This window comes from Serinus canaria (assembly GCF_022539315.1).
Source record: "Serinus canaria isolate serCan28SL12 chromosome 7 unlocalized genomic scaffold, serCan2020 HiC_scaffold_29, whole genome shotgun sequence".
Lineage (NCBI taxonomy): Eukaryota > Metazoa > Chordata > Aves > Passeriformes > Fringillidae > Serinus > Serinus canaria.
In genome coordinates, this window is record NW_026108147.1 from 1,124,553 (window position 1) to 1,139,595 (window position 15,043).

Below are 15,043 nucleotides of genomic sequence, written 5' to 3' on the forward strand. Positions count from 1 at the left end.
CAAACAAGTAAGAAACTGGACAGTTTTTCAATAAAGTATCTTGCTAAAACTAGGACGCCTCTGCCATTTTGCAGAGAGTGCTGAATCAGCACAGAACATCCTTGCATGGGAAATTGCTCCCCAGACCACTGACACATTTAGGAAATCCCAGACAGCTAGCTGAGGAGACATGGAGATTTTCCTCAATACTGCACTTAAAAAGGTAAAGTAAAATCAAGAAATTAAAACCTCCTGGGATTAGCACTGCTCTGGAGAATGAGTTCATACTGTCTCTGCTACCAAATTAGACTGTTTCTTTAAACACCACAGCTAAACTCATTATATATTCTTACCAGCAACATGCTATTAATATCAGATGTGAGCAGATAGCCTTGCCCTGCACAAGACAATGTGTTTTTTTCCATTTTAAAATATTAATTCCTTTGTAATGCAGAAGATTCTAGGAGTTTTAAAGCACTCTGTGTCATGAAAAAGGCAATATAACTAATGAGAAACAGCAAAAATGGAAACAAGATTAAGATATTGCAATTCAATTTCCTAGAAAATAATGTGCCACCAGCTGTGTAAGCTTTCCTGTAGCTAAAACAAATATTCTGAAAAGAAGCAGGCAGATGCTTTACACTGTAGCCTGTCTCCTGAGCAGTCAGGCTTCCAAAAGAACTCTCAAGCTGTCTCTTAGATTGTACAAGGGCTTTAAAGACAATCCTAGAACACACAGATTTGATAAGCAGGACTCTGAGCTATCTTAATTTTTAATTTCTGAGCTCCAGCAGACACATCCAGTACAGTCGATGGTCCCTGAACACAACAAATGAGCAGCACAACGTGCACCATTCCTCTGGGCCACATGCTGACTCCAGCAGCTGGACTCTTTGGTTTTCTCTCCCAAACAGGCAGCCAAGGGCCTACCTGCTGATTCCAGTGACAGGCACTGTGCATTCTGTAGAGTTTCCTCTTCTGGAAGCTGTGCAGGGGCCTTGTTCGGGCAGATGTGCTCACATTAGTGACAGAGACAGGTCTGAGCCTTGTCCTGTCTCTTCTTCTTTTCTTGATGTGCTGATGGTCAAGCAGCCAGCTGCCTGAAGAGGACACCTCTCTATTGTCTGAAGCTCTGCAGTTTCATGAATAACGAGGAGAGGAAATACAAAATGTCAGATATGCTCCAAGCACAGGCCAAGATTTCACACACTGATTAACATGAGCTATCTAATTCTAAGAGAATTTTATAAGCACCACAAGGTTTCAGTAGGCTGCTTCAGACAATTGTGTATGTGCCTTGTTTGCTAGTCAATTACTTTCATGTCAGGTCAGGAAAGGGAGTTTATCATTGCTCTTCACCTTTGTGCTCACAGAAACAGATGTCAAAATGAAGCTAAGCCCTCAAGCATACATTGAGCTTTGTTTTTTACAAATTCAAGAACTCTCTAGTATTTTTAACACATATGAGTTTCAAATTGCAATGAACATTTCCCTTCATAATGATGTTCCATTCAAGACAGCAGTCATGCTGATGTAAAAGAGACCCAGAGTTCTGTCCTAATACTCTCAAGACTTTCTGGTTTTTCTCAAGAACTGAAACCTAAGTAAAGCTTTACAAACCAGTGATCATTCAGCACAGGATTGCAACTCACTGTGAAGCATTTGTATCAAAATTAGGAACTCTACAACTTCTAGTGTAGAGAGTCAAAATCAAGTGCAAAGATGTGGCCAAAAGCAGTAGAAGCCCCTGAATGTATGTGTAGAACAACCTGACACCATTCTCACCACCCTACTGCCTGTCTGTGACCAGAACAGGCAACACCACCAGGTAAGAATTTAAAACATTCTCCCATTTGGGTGGGAATGACTCAATGGGAAGAATGAACTTCCCTGTTATAGGCATTCCTTGATTTATATCAATATCTGCCTGCAAAGTTGAAGGCTTGCTGCAAAAAGCCCTCCTATGTGCTTTTATTTTTCCAGTTCTGAAGACCTTGATCACAGCTCTGGACTGTCTGAGTACAACCACCCAAGGTATTTTGGCCTTGGTTCATAACAGGCCATCTATCTGCACAAATGATTATTTTCTCTTATGATAAGTCCCACTTTTATTAGTAAAGTTGTGACACAATAGAACATGAAAATGAATTTATTACAAGGCCGCTTATAAATCTTTTTTGACAGGTGGTATTCTTTTCCCAGTACATTTTTATTAAATGAAAAGGCTTGCAATGGCAGTGTGATTAAACACCATCCCATGCTGTGCTGGAGTGGTAACAAGGCTTTACAGGCTTTAATTTGATCTGTCTTCATGGCACAGCAATATAATCCAATAAGCAACACAGACACAACATGAAAACAACATGCTAATTAACAGAGGGATTGTACAAAACATTTAGAGGAACATACCAGTAAATGCCAAGAAAAAGCCCAAAATACTGAGGCATGACATTCTTAATGTAAACACTGGATTTTTAAGGCTTGAGAAAGAAATACAAGGTTTACAGTCCATGGAAAAGATTTCTTAAAATACTCTCGCTGAATTCTCAGAAATATTTTCTAAATCAGATGGTCCCAAGCTCAACTTGTGGACTTCCACACACCTCTCCCTTAAGTGAGAAACAACTTAGATAAATTAGAACAAAAAGCTCCTCAGCCTGGCTCTTCAACTTCTGTGATTTCTGCCTCTGTTCTGGTGGTCTGCCAAGGCCCTTGGTAATTTCTCTGCAGCCATCTGCTGTGTTTACCCTCCTGTGCCTTGCAGCATTGCACCACTCCAGTTTCAGATGAAGAGATCTCATCTTCGTGGCCTGGAGCTCCAGTACATGGCAGTGGGGTTTTCCTGCCACTTGTGTAAAAGGTTTCCCAATGAAGCTTTGAGTTACCCATTTGGTTTGATCTTAGTCTGAGTATTTTTCAAAATGTGATTCTACAGAAGAGCAAAATGAACCATGGCCAGATGCAAAATGACTTTTACATCTATATTATCTATAATCTCTTTGTGGGAGGCTCCAGCCTCTGCAGCAAAGCTGAAACAGACGGTGTGGCCAGCTCTTCTTGGAGTCAGGAGCCAGGGAATTATGTTCTGCTGCACACTCTGCCATAAACACCCCAGTTCTACTTGGAAACAGCTCCTTCATCCACCTGATCTTAATTAAGACCTGTGAATAACAGCATCCTCAAAAATCACATTACAAGTATCTCAGGAGAAATATCCAACACACTTAGACCTTTTGTTACTTTATTCAATTACCTTAATGTTGTTTTGAAACTAATACTTATTACAGCCTGTACTGTACTTAAAATCTTTGAATAAAAGAGAGAATTACCCAGCAGTATGGACTAACACTGAGAAACATTTTTCTAAAATACTAATTCTGAAAGGAATGTCCATTGTCTATGTCCATCCAGAACAAAATACCTTGAATGGAAAATAGGATCTCCAAATTACAGAAAATGTGGGTTAAATGTGGATCAAATGTGGGTCAAATGAGTCTTATTGAAGACTGATCTGCTTCAAATTAATGAAGTTCCCACCCTGACACTGACCCCTGCTGACACGTGACATTGCTTATGTATTCTGCTAATCTAATTTGTCAGTTTTCCAGAAATAAAGCTGCACTTGTTATGACAGAATGCATCACAACAAATGTCTTCCTATATTCTTTCACGACTTCACAGATTCATCTTCCAAGTACTTAAATAGTTACAGTGTCTATACATTTATGGTATCTTTAGGAACAACACAAAACCCTACTTTTTCCAACCTTACAATTGAGACTTGCCTTCTCTTGAAGCCTGCAGAAGCAGCTCTTTTTTCCTTATTTAATATTGTAATGATTATTAGTTCCATATAGATAAATTTACCAACCTGAAGGAGATACCATTGACCAGCTGTCTGTGTCTACAGGTCTTGGATGAAAGAGATGAAGAAGCTGGAGACAGATTGAGTGGAGCAATTAGGCTGCTGATGATTTCACTTAGTTGTGCACTCTGGAAAAAAAATTTAAAATTAAAGGTACTTATCCAGACTCAACAGCTCAAAGGTCCTGGGTTGTTTTTCTACTTAGGATTTCAGTCCTCTACATCATGGAATAATTATATTTGGTTTCTTCCTGTGAATAACCACGGTGGCATGGTTTTCTTTCACAATTATTATGTTCAACCCTACCAAAACCCAAATAAAACACCAACAAACCACCACCACAACCCTGAGCATTGTTTATACCCTTGAAGTAGTACCCTGAATACATCAGTGACCTCAGAATTGTAACCAAAGGACTTTAAAAGGAAAAAGGAACCAGAACACTTTCCAGCTGAAATTACAACAGCTGCAGCCAGAGCTGCTCACTGGCCATTTGACAAGCATTTCAACAGGGGAAAAAAAGGTCAACTGTCTTTTCATTGTACATTTTGTTCTCTCAAAGTATTTTTGTTCTTAAAAGAATCCTCTTCATTGCTTATTACATTTTGAGAAAGGTGTTTTTATAAAAGGAAGTGTAACTACTTGAGGACTATTGTAATGACTGACAGAATGGGGAAGATCTTTGGTGTTCTCAAAAATAGCAACAAGAGGCAAACACCCTGCTCTCCTGCAAAAAAACTGACTTTCAAAACTGACCCAAAACAAATGAAACTAATGTAGCCAATTTGTTAAGAGTAAGAATTACTCCTTCCAAAGCAATGAATTGTGGACTGACTCCAAAAACATTTCACAATGATTTTTTGTTTTAAATGTCAGACCTTAAAGGCTATTCTCACAGTAAATGTAGCTTGCTCAGAGGAAACTGTGTCCTGCACACTGAACAGAAATTAACTGTATCTGAAATGGCATACTCCTCTTTTTAAAAAAAACCCAACTTTTTGCTTTACTTTGCTGGATTTTCATTCAGAACTAAGAATGTTTAAAACATGAACTGCTAGAGTTTATCTAGTAAGTTCTCCTTACATTTTGATTTTAATTTCACATTTATGCAGAAAGAGGAAGAATTTTTTTTGTTTGTTTTATTACAACTTACATATTTTTGGTAACATTTAGGTGATGTAGTCAGGTAAAAATTTCACATCAGAATAAAAAATTCAGGAATGGACATTAAAGCATAGAAATAGCAAGTTTATTATAAAAGAACTGGGCAAAGCAAACAAGATGCCAGTAAAATTGTTACAAGATTGATTTAGAAATCTCAGCAGAATTCATTCTGTCAGGAGTAGTCTCTACTGAATACAAGAGCATTAAAAAAATAGGCAGACTTTCAAACACAAGGAAAAATGTACATATAACTATGAAAAGGACTTGAAAACAGTATAAATAAAAATTGCCAGCCTTAGTCACTTTTATCCTACATGACTTTTGGTTCACAAGCAAAATTCCTTATTTTTAACAAAGGAATACTTTAACAGCAGACTGAGGAATTCTGTGGGAATATCTGTAGATGTTCTTCAGGCTGCAGCATTGTTGCTCCTGTCACTGAACAAGAGACTCAGACTTTCAGAGTTAAGAACAGAACTGGTAGTCAAAAAGGCAAACAAATCCCAAGGCTTTTAGTGGTGTAAAGATGAAGAAATCCAATGTGTTTTGTGAGATGTGTTAGTCTGCTTCCATCTTATTTTCAGATCATCAAAGTTCTTGCACCCCTTGGACCAAATTTGTGGCTACTTGGGGATCAGGAAACAGACCACTATCCCTTGAATTGTCAAAAGTCTCACTGAAAAGTGTGTTTAATTCTCTGAGAGGGGCTATTCATCACATTCCAAAAATGCTCTTTGGGTTACCTTATGCAATTGCCTGCACTGAGCATATAAATTTCCTGTTCCATTGCTTCCTCACTCTGCCTGTGGTGGATAAGATTTATCAACCAGGAAGTGTTTTAAGAACAGGAAAGTATGACTATCAAATAAGAAAAATTGGCACAGAGATTCAGAAATAGACACTAATACTTCATGCTATTACTTCTACCCCTTTTAAAAATGTGTGTATGGCCAGGAGTTTATGTAGAGCAGCAGAGCAACAAATTAATGTCCCACAGCGGCTTTGTTTTACACAAAATGCATAAAATCATTCTGTACAACAAATTTCCAGTATGTCCTTCAGCAACGTGATCCTACCACATCCTTTATGTATTTTCAGGCAAAAGAAAACCTTGCTGGATTCTACATAGTATTTCCTGGAATCAACCATGGAAACAGCAAAACTCTGCTCACAACTAAATCTCCACTGTACCCAGTAAACACCTGGAATTCCTCAGCTCCAACCCAGAGTCCCACAGTGTTTGAAAAGGCAGATGAACAATTGTATTCTGCTGGAGCCTTTTTTTTTTTTCTTAATTTCAAGTGCAATATATCTCTGCTGTCAGCTGTTCTCTTTCATCTCACATAAAGCTCTTCCTGAAACAACCTGTGGAAACTCTACACTGACCTGACTACAAAGCAGGAGCAGGTTTGTGGATGGTTTTTAGAGGCTGCTCTGTGTCCCTTGGAGGGAAACAATGTGCTAACACAGACACATCAGAAATAAAAGGTTAATTTGTAAACCTGCTGTACAGAGCAGTTATTTAAACCCTTCAATTAATCACCACCCAATCCCAGAACTGCAAAATATCTTTCTTTTTGGAAGTCATCACCATGGAACCTCCCTATTTCTGAAGTCAATCATTTGGCTTCACTGATGATGTGTGGAAACTCCACAACTTGTACAAGTTGTAAAGTTGGTATGACTTATTTCAGCACTGTTCCCCAAGGACATGCACACCCCTTAAAACTCCTGAGTGTACTTTATCCTCTAACTTGTTGCATATGCATAAAAGAAATATGCATATGCATGAGACTGCCTTATCAATTTTATGAGCCTGTGTAGTTTTTCAGTCATGTGGTTGTAATGTGGTGTTTGTAACCTGGATTCAGTTTTTTTGTTTGTTTCAGCCTCAAGGTTGGTGGGGCCTCTTCTTATCTCTCTTTAGTTTGGATGTTTGCACTCTTTTTTAAGCAGTCTTGAACATCTTTTGTTCTCTCTGTAGACCTTTTTGTGAGTTCACAAGTTAAAGACTAAACAAGCAGATTCTAGCTGAATCTAAAATTGCTTCCTATTCCCAGTTAAATTTCCAACCCCCTGTTGGAACTGCCAAGTGGGTTTTGTTTTACTTTACCTGTTTCTCTATGTTTCGTAAAAGCAGAGTGGGACTGCTGGGTGACATTTCAAAGTCATGCTCTGGCAGAGAATCCTGGCTCTCAATGGCAGCTTGGCAATTCCCTGTGGCGTTTAATAAAGCTTCTTGCTCTGTCAATTGGATCTGCTTCTTCAAAATGTCTTTTGGAAATGGGAATTCTTCTAAAACCACCATCCCCTAGACAACAGCAATTGAACACGGTTGGTTGACAACAGATTAAGCCTCCTAAATAATTTTTAAGGGGCAGTCAAACCTGGCACATTCCTCTTAAATCCTCTTGATGATTTTCAAGCACTTACAAAGATTTTAAATACACTACATGTCAAAAATATGGAAATAATAGGCATTTAAAAAAAAACTGTATCAATTATGCTACTCCTTGTAACAGCAATCACCCCAGTGTTACACCACTGCTTAAACATCTGTGCCAAAATTCAAATCAGAAATTCATACTTATTAGAATATTATACGATCATTTGCCTGCTGATTTATGAGGAGGTTTTTCTCTAAAATATGATCACCCTTTGATTTGAACTTGGTTTTAGTCTTTGCAGTCAATGAACTCTGCTGGAGACATTTTAAAGTGCTCTATTTCTCTTATTCCTATCCACGTTCTATGCAAAACATCAAGGCTGTTATTTTTATGTAGCAGAAATTACATAATTCTAAACAAAAGCTTTTTAAAATTTAAGAACTGTTTTTTTTAAGGTGAGCATTTTTAGTATTTCATAATTAAAAGTAACTATCCTAAATTGCTTTCAAGATTACTTTTCAAGACCATTTCCACAAACGTGGTCTCAGATGTGGTGTACCATCTAAAGCACCACCTAGTAAGATAAATACAACTTTAGATGGTAGGGAAATAACAGTTTCATAAATGGAACTAGAAAAATAATACCCCTATTGTGTTTTCCACATGACAGGCTAGAAAAATGGAAGTCTCTAGTATAATCCTAGGTAATGTATCAGTTGGTTTAAAAAGATAAAATGTTAAACAAAATAAAAGCAAAAATAGCCTTGTGACAGTCAAACCCAGTCCGCAAACAGTTCCTTGGTTTGCCATTATCTTGAGCAAATAAATTTAATACCAGAAACAGCTATCAAACCTCTCCAGGCTTTTTTCAAAGAGAAAGGGAAAGAACTCATTTGCTTTTAAAGTACTAACTGTAACTCAGGTATCAAGCAGATATTAAAAGAATGGCATCATTATAATTCTGCCTCAAATTTGTCTTTCTAATGAGAATATTGCACTCAACCAAAGGACAAGGAGAATGCTATGATGTGAACACAAGGAAGCCATATTTCTATTTCTTTAACCAAGACAGACTTCACCTTGGTGGTGGCTGTGGAAAACTAAGGATCCTGGAGCTTCAGCAAGACCTTTACTGCTGCCTCAGCAGCAACTGGCCTTAAAACATAAAAATGAGTCTCAAAGAGACTTCAAAGAGGAGACTAGGAGAAAAAGCGAAATTGTCTTGCTCTCACTAACTTATTCCATTGTTTGAATTATCAATTGAAAGCTGAGAATAAAGATGTTCTCTAAAAAGAAACAAAGGTGCTTGAAAACTTGGTTTAATGCCTAAAAAAGGCACAAAGATTCTGAATGTCCATCAAGTCAGTGCTAGATTTTCCACACAGATCAGCACCTGCACTTTTCCATTTACAGCAGATGCACACAAATCCAGAGCAGCACCACGCTATCAGCTGTACATGCAAGGAATTTCAAGTAGAGAACTAATTTTTGTGTGCCACAACAGGATGACAAGCTACTTCAACAGCTTTAAACTCCTTCAGAACTTAGACTCTTTAGGTCTTTTTAGTAAAAGGACCATAGGTCAGGACCTCCGAGAGTCTAAAAGGTCTATAACCAAAATTCTGAGGTCACAGGAACAGGAAGACACATATTAAAGGTGCTGAAAAGAGGGACATACACACACACACATGCTTCCAATGGAATTTTATTTTTTGCAGTTTTAGAAACTTGTTTACCAAGCATGGAAAGAGGAAAGCAGAAAAGGAAGAGGGAAATTGAAAGAGTATATGGAACTGGAGAGATGGAACAGACACAGAAGAAAAGAGGAAGAGTAAAGAATTAGAAGATTAATACAGGCTATATTACAAGAAATGGGTTACAATCAGTAGGTTTTGGCAATGACTGCCTTTCTCCCCAGATGGAATTGTTTTGTTTTGCAGATAGGGATTTTTTTTTAAATGAAAGGACTCTCAAAGACCCAGAGGTGCTACTGCTGTGTCTGTAGAGATGGAGAAGACACACTGTAGGAGGCCTGGAAACAGCCCACAAGTTACTCATGTCCCTTCCTATTGCATTTTGGTGCTCAAGGAGAGGCCTTTTGCTTGAAATCCTTGTTCCCTGGCTATGAATCACATTTTTTTCCACTCAAAGCACATAAAAAACACTCTGAAACCATTAAACAGCATACAAATTCTAATGATATTGTGTAATTCCTTGCAGCCATTAAATGAAAGCAAAGAGCTCTTCTATCAGCCCACATGTCCTTGTGTAGCTGCACTGGTGTACTATAAACATGTACACAAAAAAAAATTCCCATCTGAAGAAAATAGGTGCTTGTTTCACTATGGGACACAGTGCCAAACACCAAATACCACAGCTGGTCAAATGGACATGCAGTTTCAGAAAGGAATGTCACTCAAAATCTCCACCAGGAAGATGACTTGGCTCCAAACTAACATAATGTGTGACTAAAATCCTGTTTTTCCTCTTATTTCTCTGATATTTGTTTCTCAATCTCCTGTGGCTCATGTGACCTATGGCATCATAAAGGCTGACAGCTTTTGGGTGTAAGACTGTGCATGTATCTGGTGTTTAGGACAACACCAAACCATGGGCATTCTCACCCTTCACCAACATATAAAATCTCCTTACACAGACCCTTAAACAAAGGCTCTTCATTTCTTTCTAAAGAAAAACCTGACAGGGGACAAGCTGGATATGAAAGGAAGGGCACTGAGGGCAAAAAAGGAGAAGCTGGAATAATTCTTCTTTATTTGTTCAGAGGGAAATGCTCTCTGAGGTGATTTTCCTCTCCTTTCAAACTCCCTCTAAGTCTCATGTTCCACTACATAAACTCTGAAGCATCTTCTTGCCCCTCTCAACTGTGCTTATGTGACTCCAACACACACCAGAGAATCCACATGGGGCTCACTGATGGAGGGACAGAGCCCTGCTCTAAATCTAAACCCCCTCACTATCACACCACCTCACACAGCTTTGGCTTCTTGTATGTCAGAATGACCTGAGGAACCCATTACACTGATAGCTAGATTACTAATGGTTTAGGAATGTCACTTTCCCACTGACCAGGCAGCTCAATTTACAAAAACTAGTACATGAATTACACACATAGGAATTTTAGTAATTATTAATCTTTGACCTGTTCAAAGTGCTGTACAAACATTAACCATCTAATCCTCAGAATAAACATGCACTGCAAGTAACAAAAATCCCACCCTGAAAGCCCACAGCACAAAAACAAATAACTGACCATCCCACCTGAAAAGGCAATCTTGCCTCTCCTGCAGAGGCAAAAACCAGTGATAAATTCAGTACTGTGTGCTGGGCCCTGAAAGCCACTACCAAAATCACGACACAGATACAAAGGTAAGAGTTCCCAAATCACAGTCCTATGCTGGTGCCATGTTTTAGCTCCTGATGTCTCTCCCATTAAACTCTGCAGGTGGCAGCCTGCAGAGACACAAGAAGCCTAGGGCAAAAAAAAAATAAAATAAACAGCAACAAGGAACCAAAGACATAAATATTACAAGAAACACTGTCAAAAGATGATTTGAAAAGCCCATTTACAAGCTTACAGACAATACCTTGGTGGCACGTATTTGCCTGTGAAGGTCAGTTAGTTGTTGGATTTTGTATTCTAGTTCTGAAATCTGGGCTTGAAGCCATGTCCAACGGCTGCCAATTCTAGCTCTGTCTGCAAGCCACTTCCATTCAGAAATATAGCTGCTGTGAAGACAAAATGCTGGTTAGTCCAAAAATAAAGATAACCACATTTGCACAAGAACATTTTTGACAGCTGCTCTGCCTCATGTTGCAAGCATCTCAGTTGCTTTCAGGAGATATCTGATTATACCCATCCAGTTTCACATCAGCTTATTTCTGTAGCAACAGAACTTGCCCAAACCAGTACAGTCCATGCTCACTGGCTATTCCCACACTAAGCTAGTTTTTTGTTCTGGATTATAAAACTCAAGAGCTGGATAAACTACCAAACCATATCAGTAAAGGCTGATTACAGATGTGTAAAGAATTCCAGTAACTCCACCAGCAAGAATCCAAACTCTTACACCATACTTCCTCCCACAAGCTTTCACAAATATTGTTTGCTAACAACTGGAATCTAATAAAACATGATGCAGCAATGATCAGCTAGATATCAGGTCACTGCCCAAAAATCCCAACGAGGTAGTTGTCTAGTTTAGCTATCATAAAGAGTAAGGATAGACACAGTCTCTGGTAGGTCACCTCTAAAATACTTAATCTTCTCCCTTTTTAACATAAATTATCCTCCCACATAATTTATCACCAGTTTAAACATACACAGAAAGAATGAACATATGAAATTATGTGACTGAAACATCTTATTTAAATACAAACTATGAGGAAGAAACCTGGATTACTATCAAAAAGAAACTCCAGTAAATATATATGATAATAAATTACTTGCATTTTACATATTCTACTAGTCATTTTTTCCTAGAAAAAAAAAGGCTTATGAAGTCATCTTGTGAAAATCTATTTTTCTGACTTCTTTTTATTTATCTTCCCATTATTACCAGCAAAGAGTAAAAACTCCCAACTGGTTATGCTTTAACCAGGTCTTCCTGACAAGAACTTCTCTGGGATTGACAGCTTTTGCATGCTTGTGCTCCTACAAGTCATAAAATACACTTTGCTGGGAAAGGGAGGCAATCTAAATTCCAAGTTTTTAATTAAATGTGTTCACACAAGCATGGTGGCTGGAAGAGTTAAGACTTGTCTCAGGACCCTGGTCTGGCAAAAAGCTATTCCTAAGAAAGAGCTGCTTAATGACTCTCTAAAAATCCCTTAGCTAATAATTTCAACCAAAAAAAGTTAAAGAGGAATAAAGAGGATAAGGGAGAAAAGTCCAACTGGAGTATTGAGGTGTTTATTTCTGCTCCTTTCTCAAAAGGTAATTGAGGAAATGAACAGTGAAATCCCACAAACCAGGACATGGTAAAAAGAAAGCTGAGGTGAAAGGAAATAAAATCACACCAACAGATTCACCTCCCAAACTAGATCCAAGAGTCTGGGGAGAAAGGTGAGCTACTCTCATACAGACTGAGGAGGAGAGGGAAGGAAAGGTGTCCTGTACCCAGCTGGGAAACAAGAAGCAGAATGGAAAGGGCCAGAACTGGCCTTATGTCACCTACACTGCATGAAATCAGTGGGGCATAAGGGAATCCACAACCACCATCAAACCTCAGCTGACAGCAGAAGCAAGGTTAAATGCTGGAACCTCTGGATGTTACTGTCTTACACATAAACAGGAATCCTCTGCAAAGCTTCAGCACAAGTTATTTTTCAAAAATGGTTGCATTTCTTTTTCCACTTAGACACAGGATTTAATCCTGAATTAATTGCATTCACGGTAAACACGTTAAGTACATTTTTGCTTCATTCCAAAGCACTATGCAAGTATTTCCTAAGGCTTTAAATTCTACATGATAATTTAAATAACAGCATTTAATTACACTGTGTAATGATGTCCTTAGGCCCCACTCTAAGGAAAGGTTCCCACCAAACTAAGCACAAACATTCCATGCTCAGGCCAAAGGAAGCAATTTTAGCTTCTCTGTCTCTCCAGGCTGCCCCATGCCCAAAGACATGGGCAGCTACACAGTGACATGGATTAGAGAGCTGCTCCTGGTTAATTTTAATTTTAGGGGCAGCAAACTGAAGCAAGTTTAAGTTTAGATCTCTTCCCCACTTTTGATGCATTGCACACAGGGTAAGTGACAGAAGCATTGCTGAACTCTGTTCCCATCCCTGTCACTCTTATTTGTTTGATTTGTATTATTTTTAACCATCTTCTCCTCTAAGCCTATTTCTCTACAAATCTTGTAACTCCTAAGGAAGATAAAATCACTATGAGCTATTCTCACACTCCTTTGTGCTCACACACAAAGCAGTACAGTCGCTCAAGTGACAAATGAGAACCTATTTCGACAACAAAAAAAGCCAAACCAACCCTGAAACAAATCCCAAACCTGGGTAAATCTCTTCCTGCTAGAACATTCACTCAGTAAAGGAAATTGTTTCTAGGTGGCTTCAGAGAATTCATTAACTCTGCAAACCCAGAGAAGAAAAAAAAACACCACAAAACCAAGCACAGTTACAAAAATAACCAGGCCTGTCACTGGAGGAGGAAGTCAGAAGCAGGTGCTAAAGTAGAAGCTCCTGCTCTTGTTTTCTGCTGGGAATGAGACAAGAAAAAAGGTCTTTCTATCTGTCCCACTTCCTGTGTGCTCCTTTTGCAAAATATCTTTACTTGGTTTCTGTGCTGTTGACTCTAAGATCATACATCCTCAACAGGAATTCCAAAATCTTTGTTCTGCTCTAGCAACTCAGTATAAACCATGTTACACTGGTAAAGTTTCTCATGTTCAGTACTGTAGTACAGTGGAACGTTAAATTTGCATATAAATTTACTGCTCTGGCAATGACTCCAAATCTGCAGATGACCTCCTATATTCATCCAGGACTATTAGAATTGGAAGAGAACACAGCAATACTGATTTTGTATCAATAAAACATCTCATTTAAGTTGCCCTAAGAAAACATTGCTGGAATAGCATCAGGGGCAACTTGTTTGCATGCAAAATACCTGCCTGCATTTCTATTTTGGTTGGACTGCAAGTCAATCCTGCACAACTTACAAGAGAAGGAAAGAAAAGAAATGCAGCAGAACAAACAAGGCACAACGAGCACAAACACAAATGCAACCAAAGTATGATCAAAAATACAGCTGGGAGCAGACATTCAGGCTGTACTAGGGCATCCCAAAATACGGAGAAGAGTTCAGCTGGGGATCATCAGCAACAGCAGAGGCAGCCTAAGTATTTCATGCTACTTGCTACCTTTGGTCAACGTGGAGAAATTCAACACATCCATTTCTCTTCTCTCTGCAGACACTGACAGTAAATAAGACATTACCTACAAAGACTAGATTATATAAAATATTCAAATTAGGTGAATTTAGATATGCTTGTATTTTAGATAACCTTATCTAGATTTCAGTCATGAGCTAAAATTGTGTGCCCACTCCCAACCAAAACCCCCAACACTTGTAATAGCTGAACAAATATGTCCAACTATTAAATGACCCGTAAATGCTTTCTCAAGGACTAATTCTTCCAGAACACCTACATAATGTTTGTTTTCAGAATGAACTAACTTCAGTTGCTGTTGAAGCATTAATTCCCCTGGATCAGTTAACTGTTAAACCCCTAAGAATAACATAACTCAAAAAATCAGTGTGTGCTGTTTTATGAATGCAATCTCTTCTATGCATTCCTGAGTACAAAAAAGATTAAAAGCAAACTGTAACGATTTGGGCTGACCAACAGGATTATGGCTGATCAACTTACACCAAAAACCACTATTTACTGTGGCAGTTCACTCTCAGCCTTTGCTCAGACCATCCAGGAGCAATGTGCTGCTGTTTTGGAATAACCAACACCAAACCACGCTATTCACTCCCCACTCTCACTCCAAAAAAATCAATCGAGGGAATTTCTCTGCTGCTCCAAATTAGCTGGCAATCTCTGTGAAGATCTGCAGCTAGGTCATTCTTCTGGATCCAGCCAGGTTGCTACCTCCTATG

At 38.6% G+C, this 15,043-nt stretch overlaps 1 protein-coding gene across 5 annotated transcripts in view; it reads right to left on the reverse strand.

Moving 5' to 3' along the window:
• Positions 1–15,043, reverse strand: part of KANSL1L (KAT8 regulatory NSL complex subunit 1 like) — a 46,325-nt gene that overhangs the window by 16,591 nt on the left and 14,691 nt on the right. For 3 of the 5 annotated variants that reach the window (XR_003945169.2, XM_050987601.1, XM_050987600.1), the window contains 4 exons: positions 11,001–11,142; positions 7,122–7,319; positions 3,851–3,972; positions 910–1,111 (listed from right to left, as the gene is read on the reverse strand). Coding sequence is in view for 4 of the 5 variants with exons in the window: in XM_050987601.1 (XP_050843558.1) it covers positions 910–1,111; positions 3,851–3,972; positions 7,122–7,319; positions 11,001–11,142 (664 nt within the window). In the remaining variant the exon portion in view is untranslated. The remainder of the gene's footprint in view (positions 1–909; positions 1,112–3,850; positions 3,973–7,121; positions 7,320–11,000; positions 11,143–15,043) is intronic. The other 2 variants (XM_030231722.2, XM_030231723.2) reach the window with 2 other exon arrangements.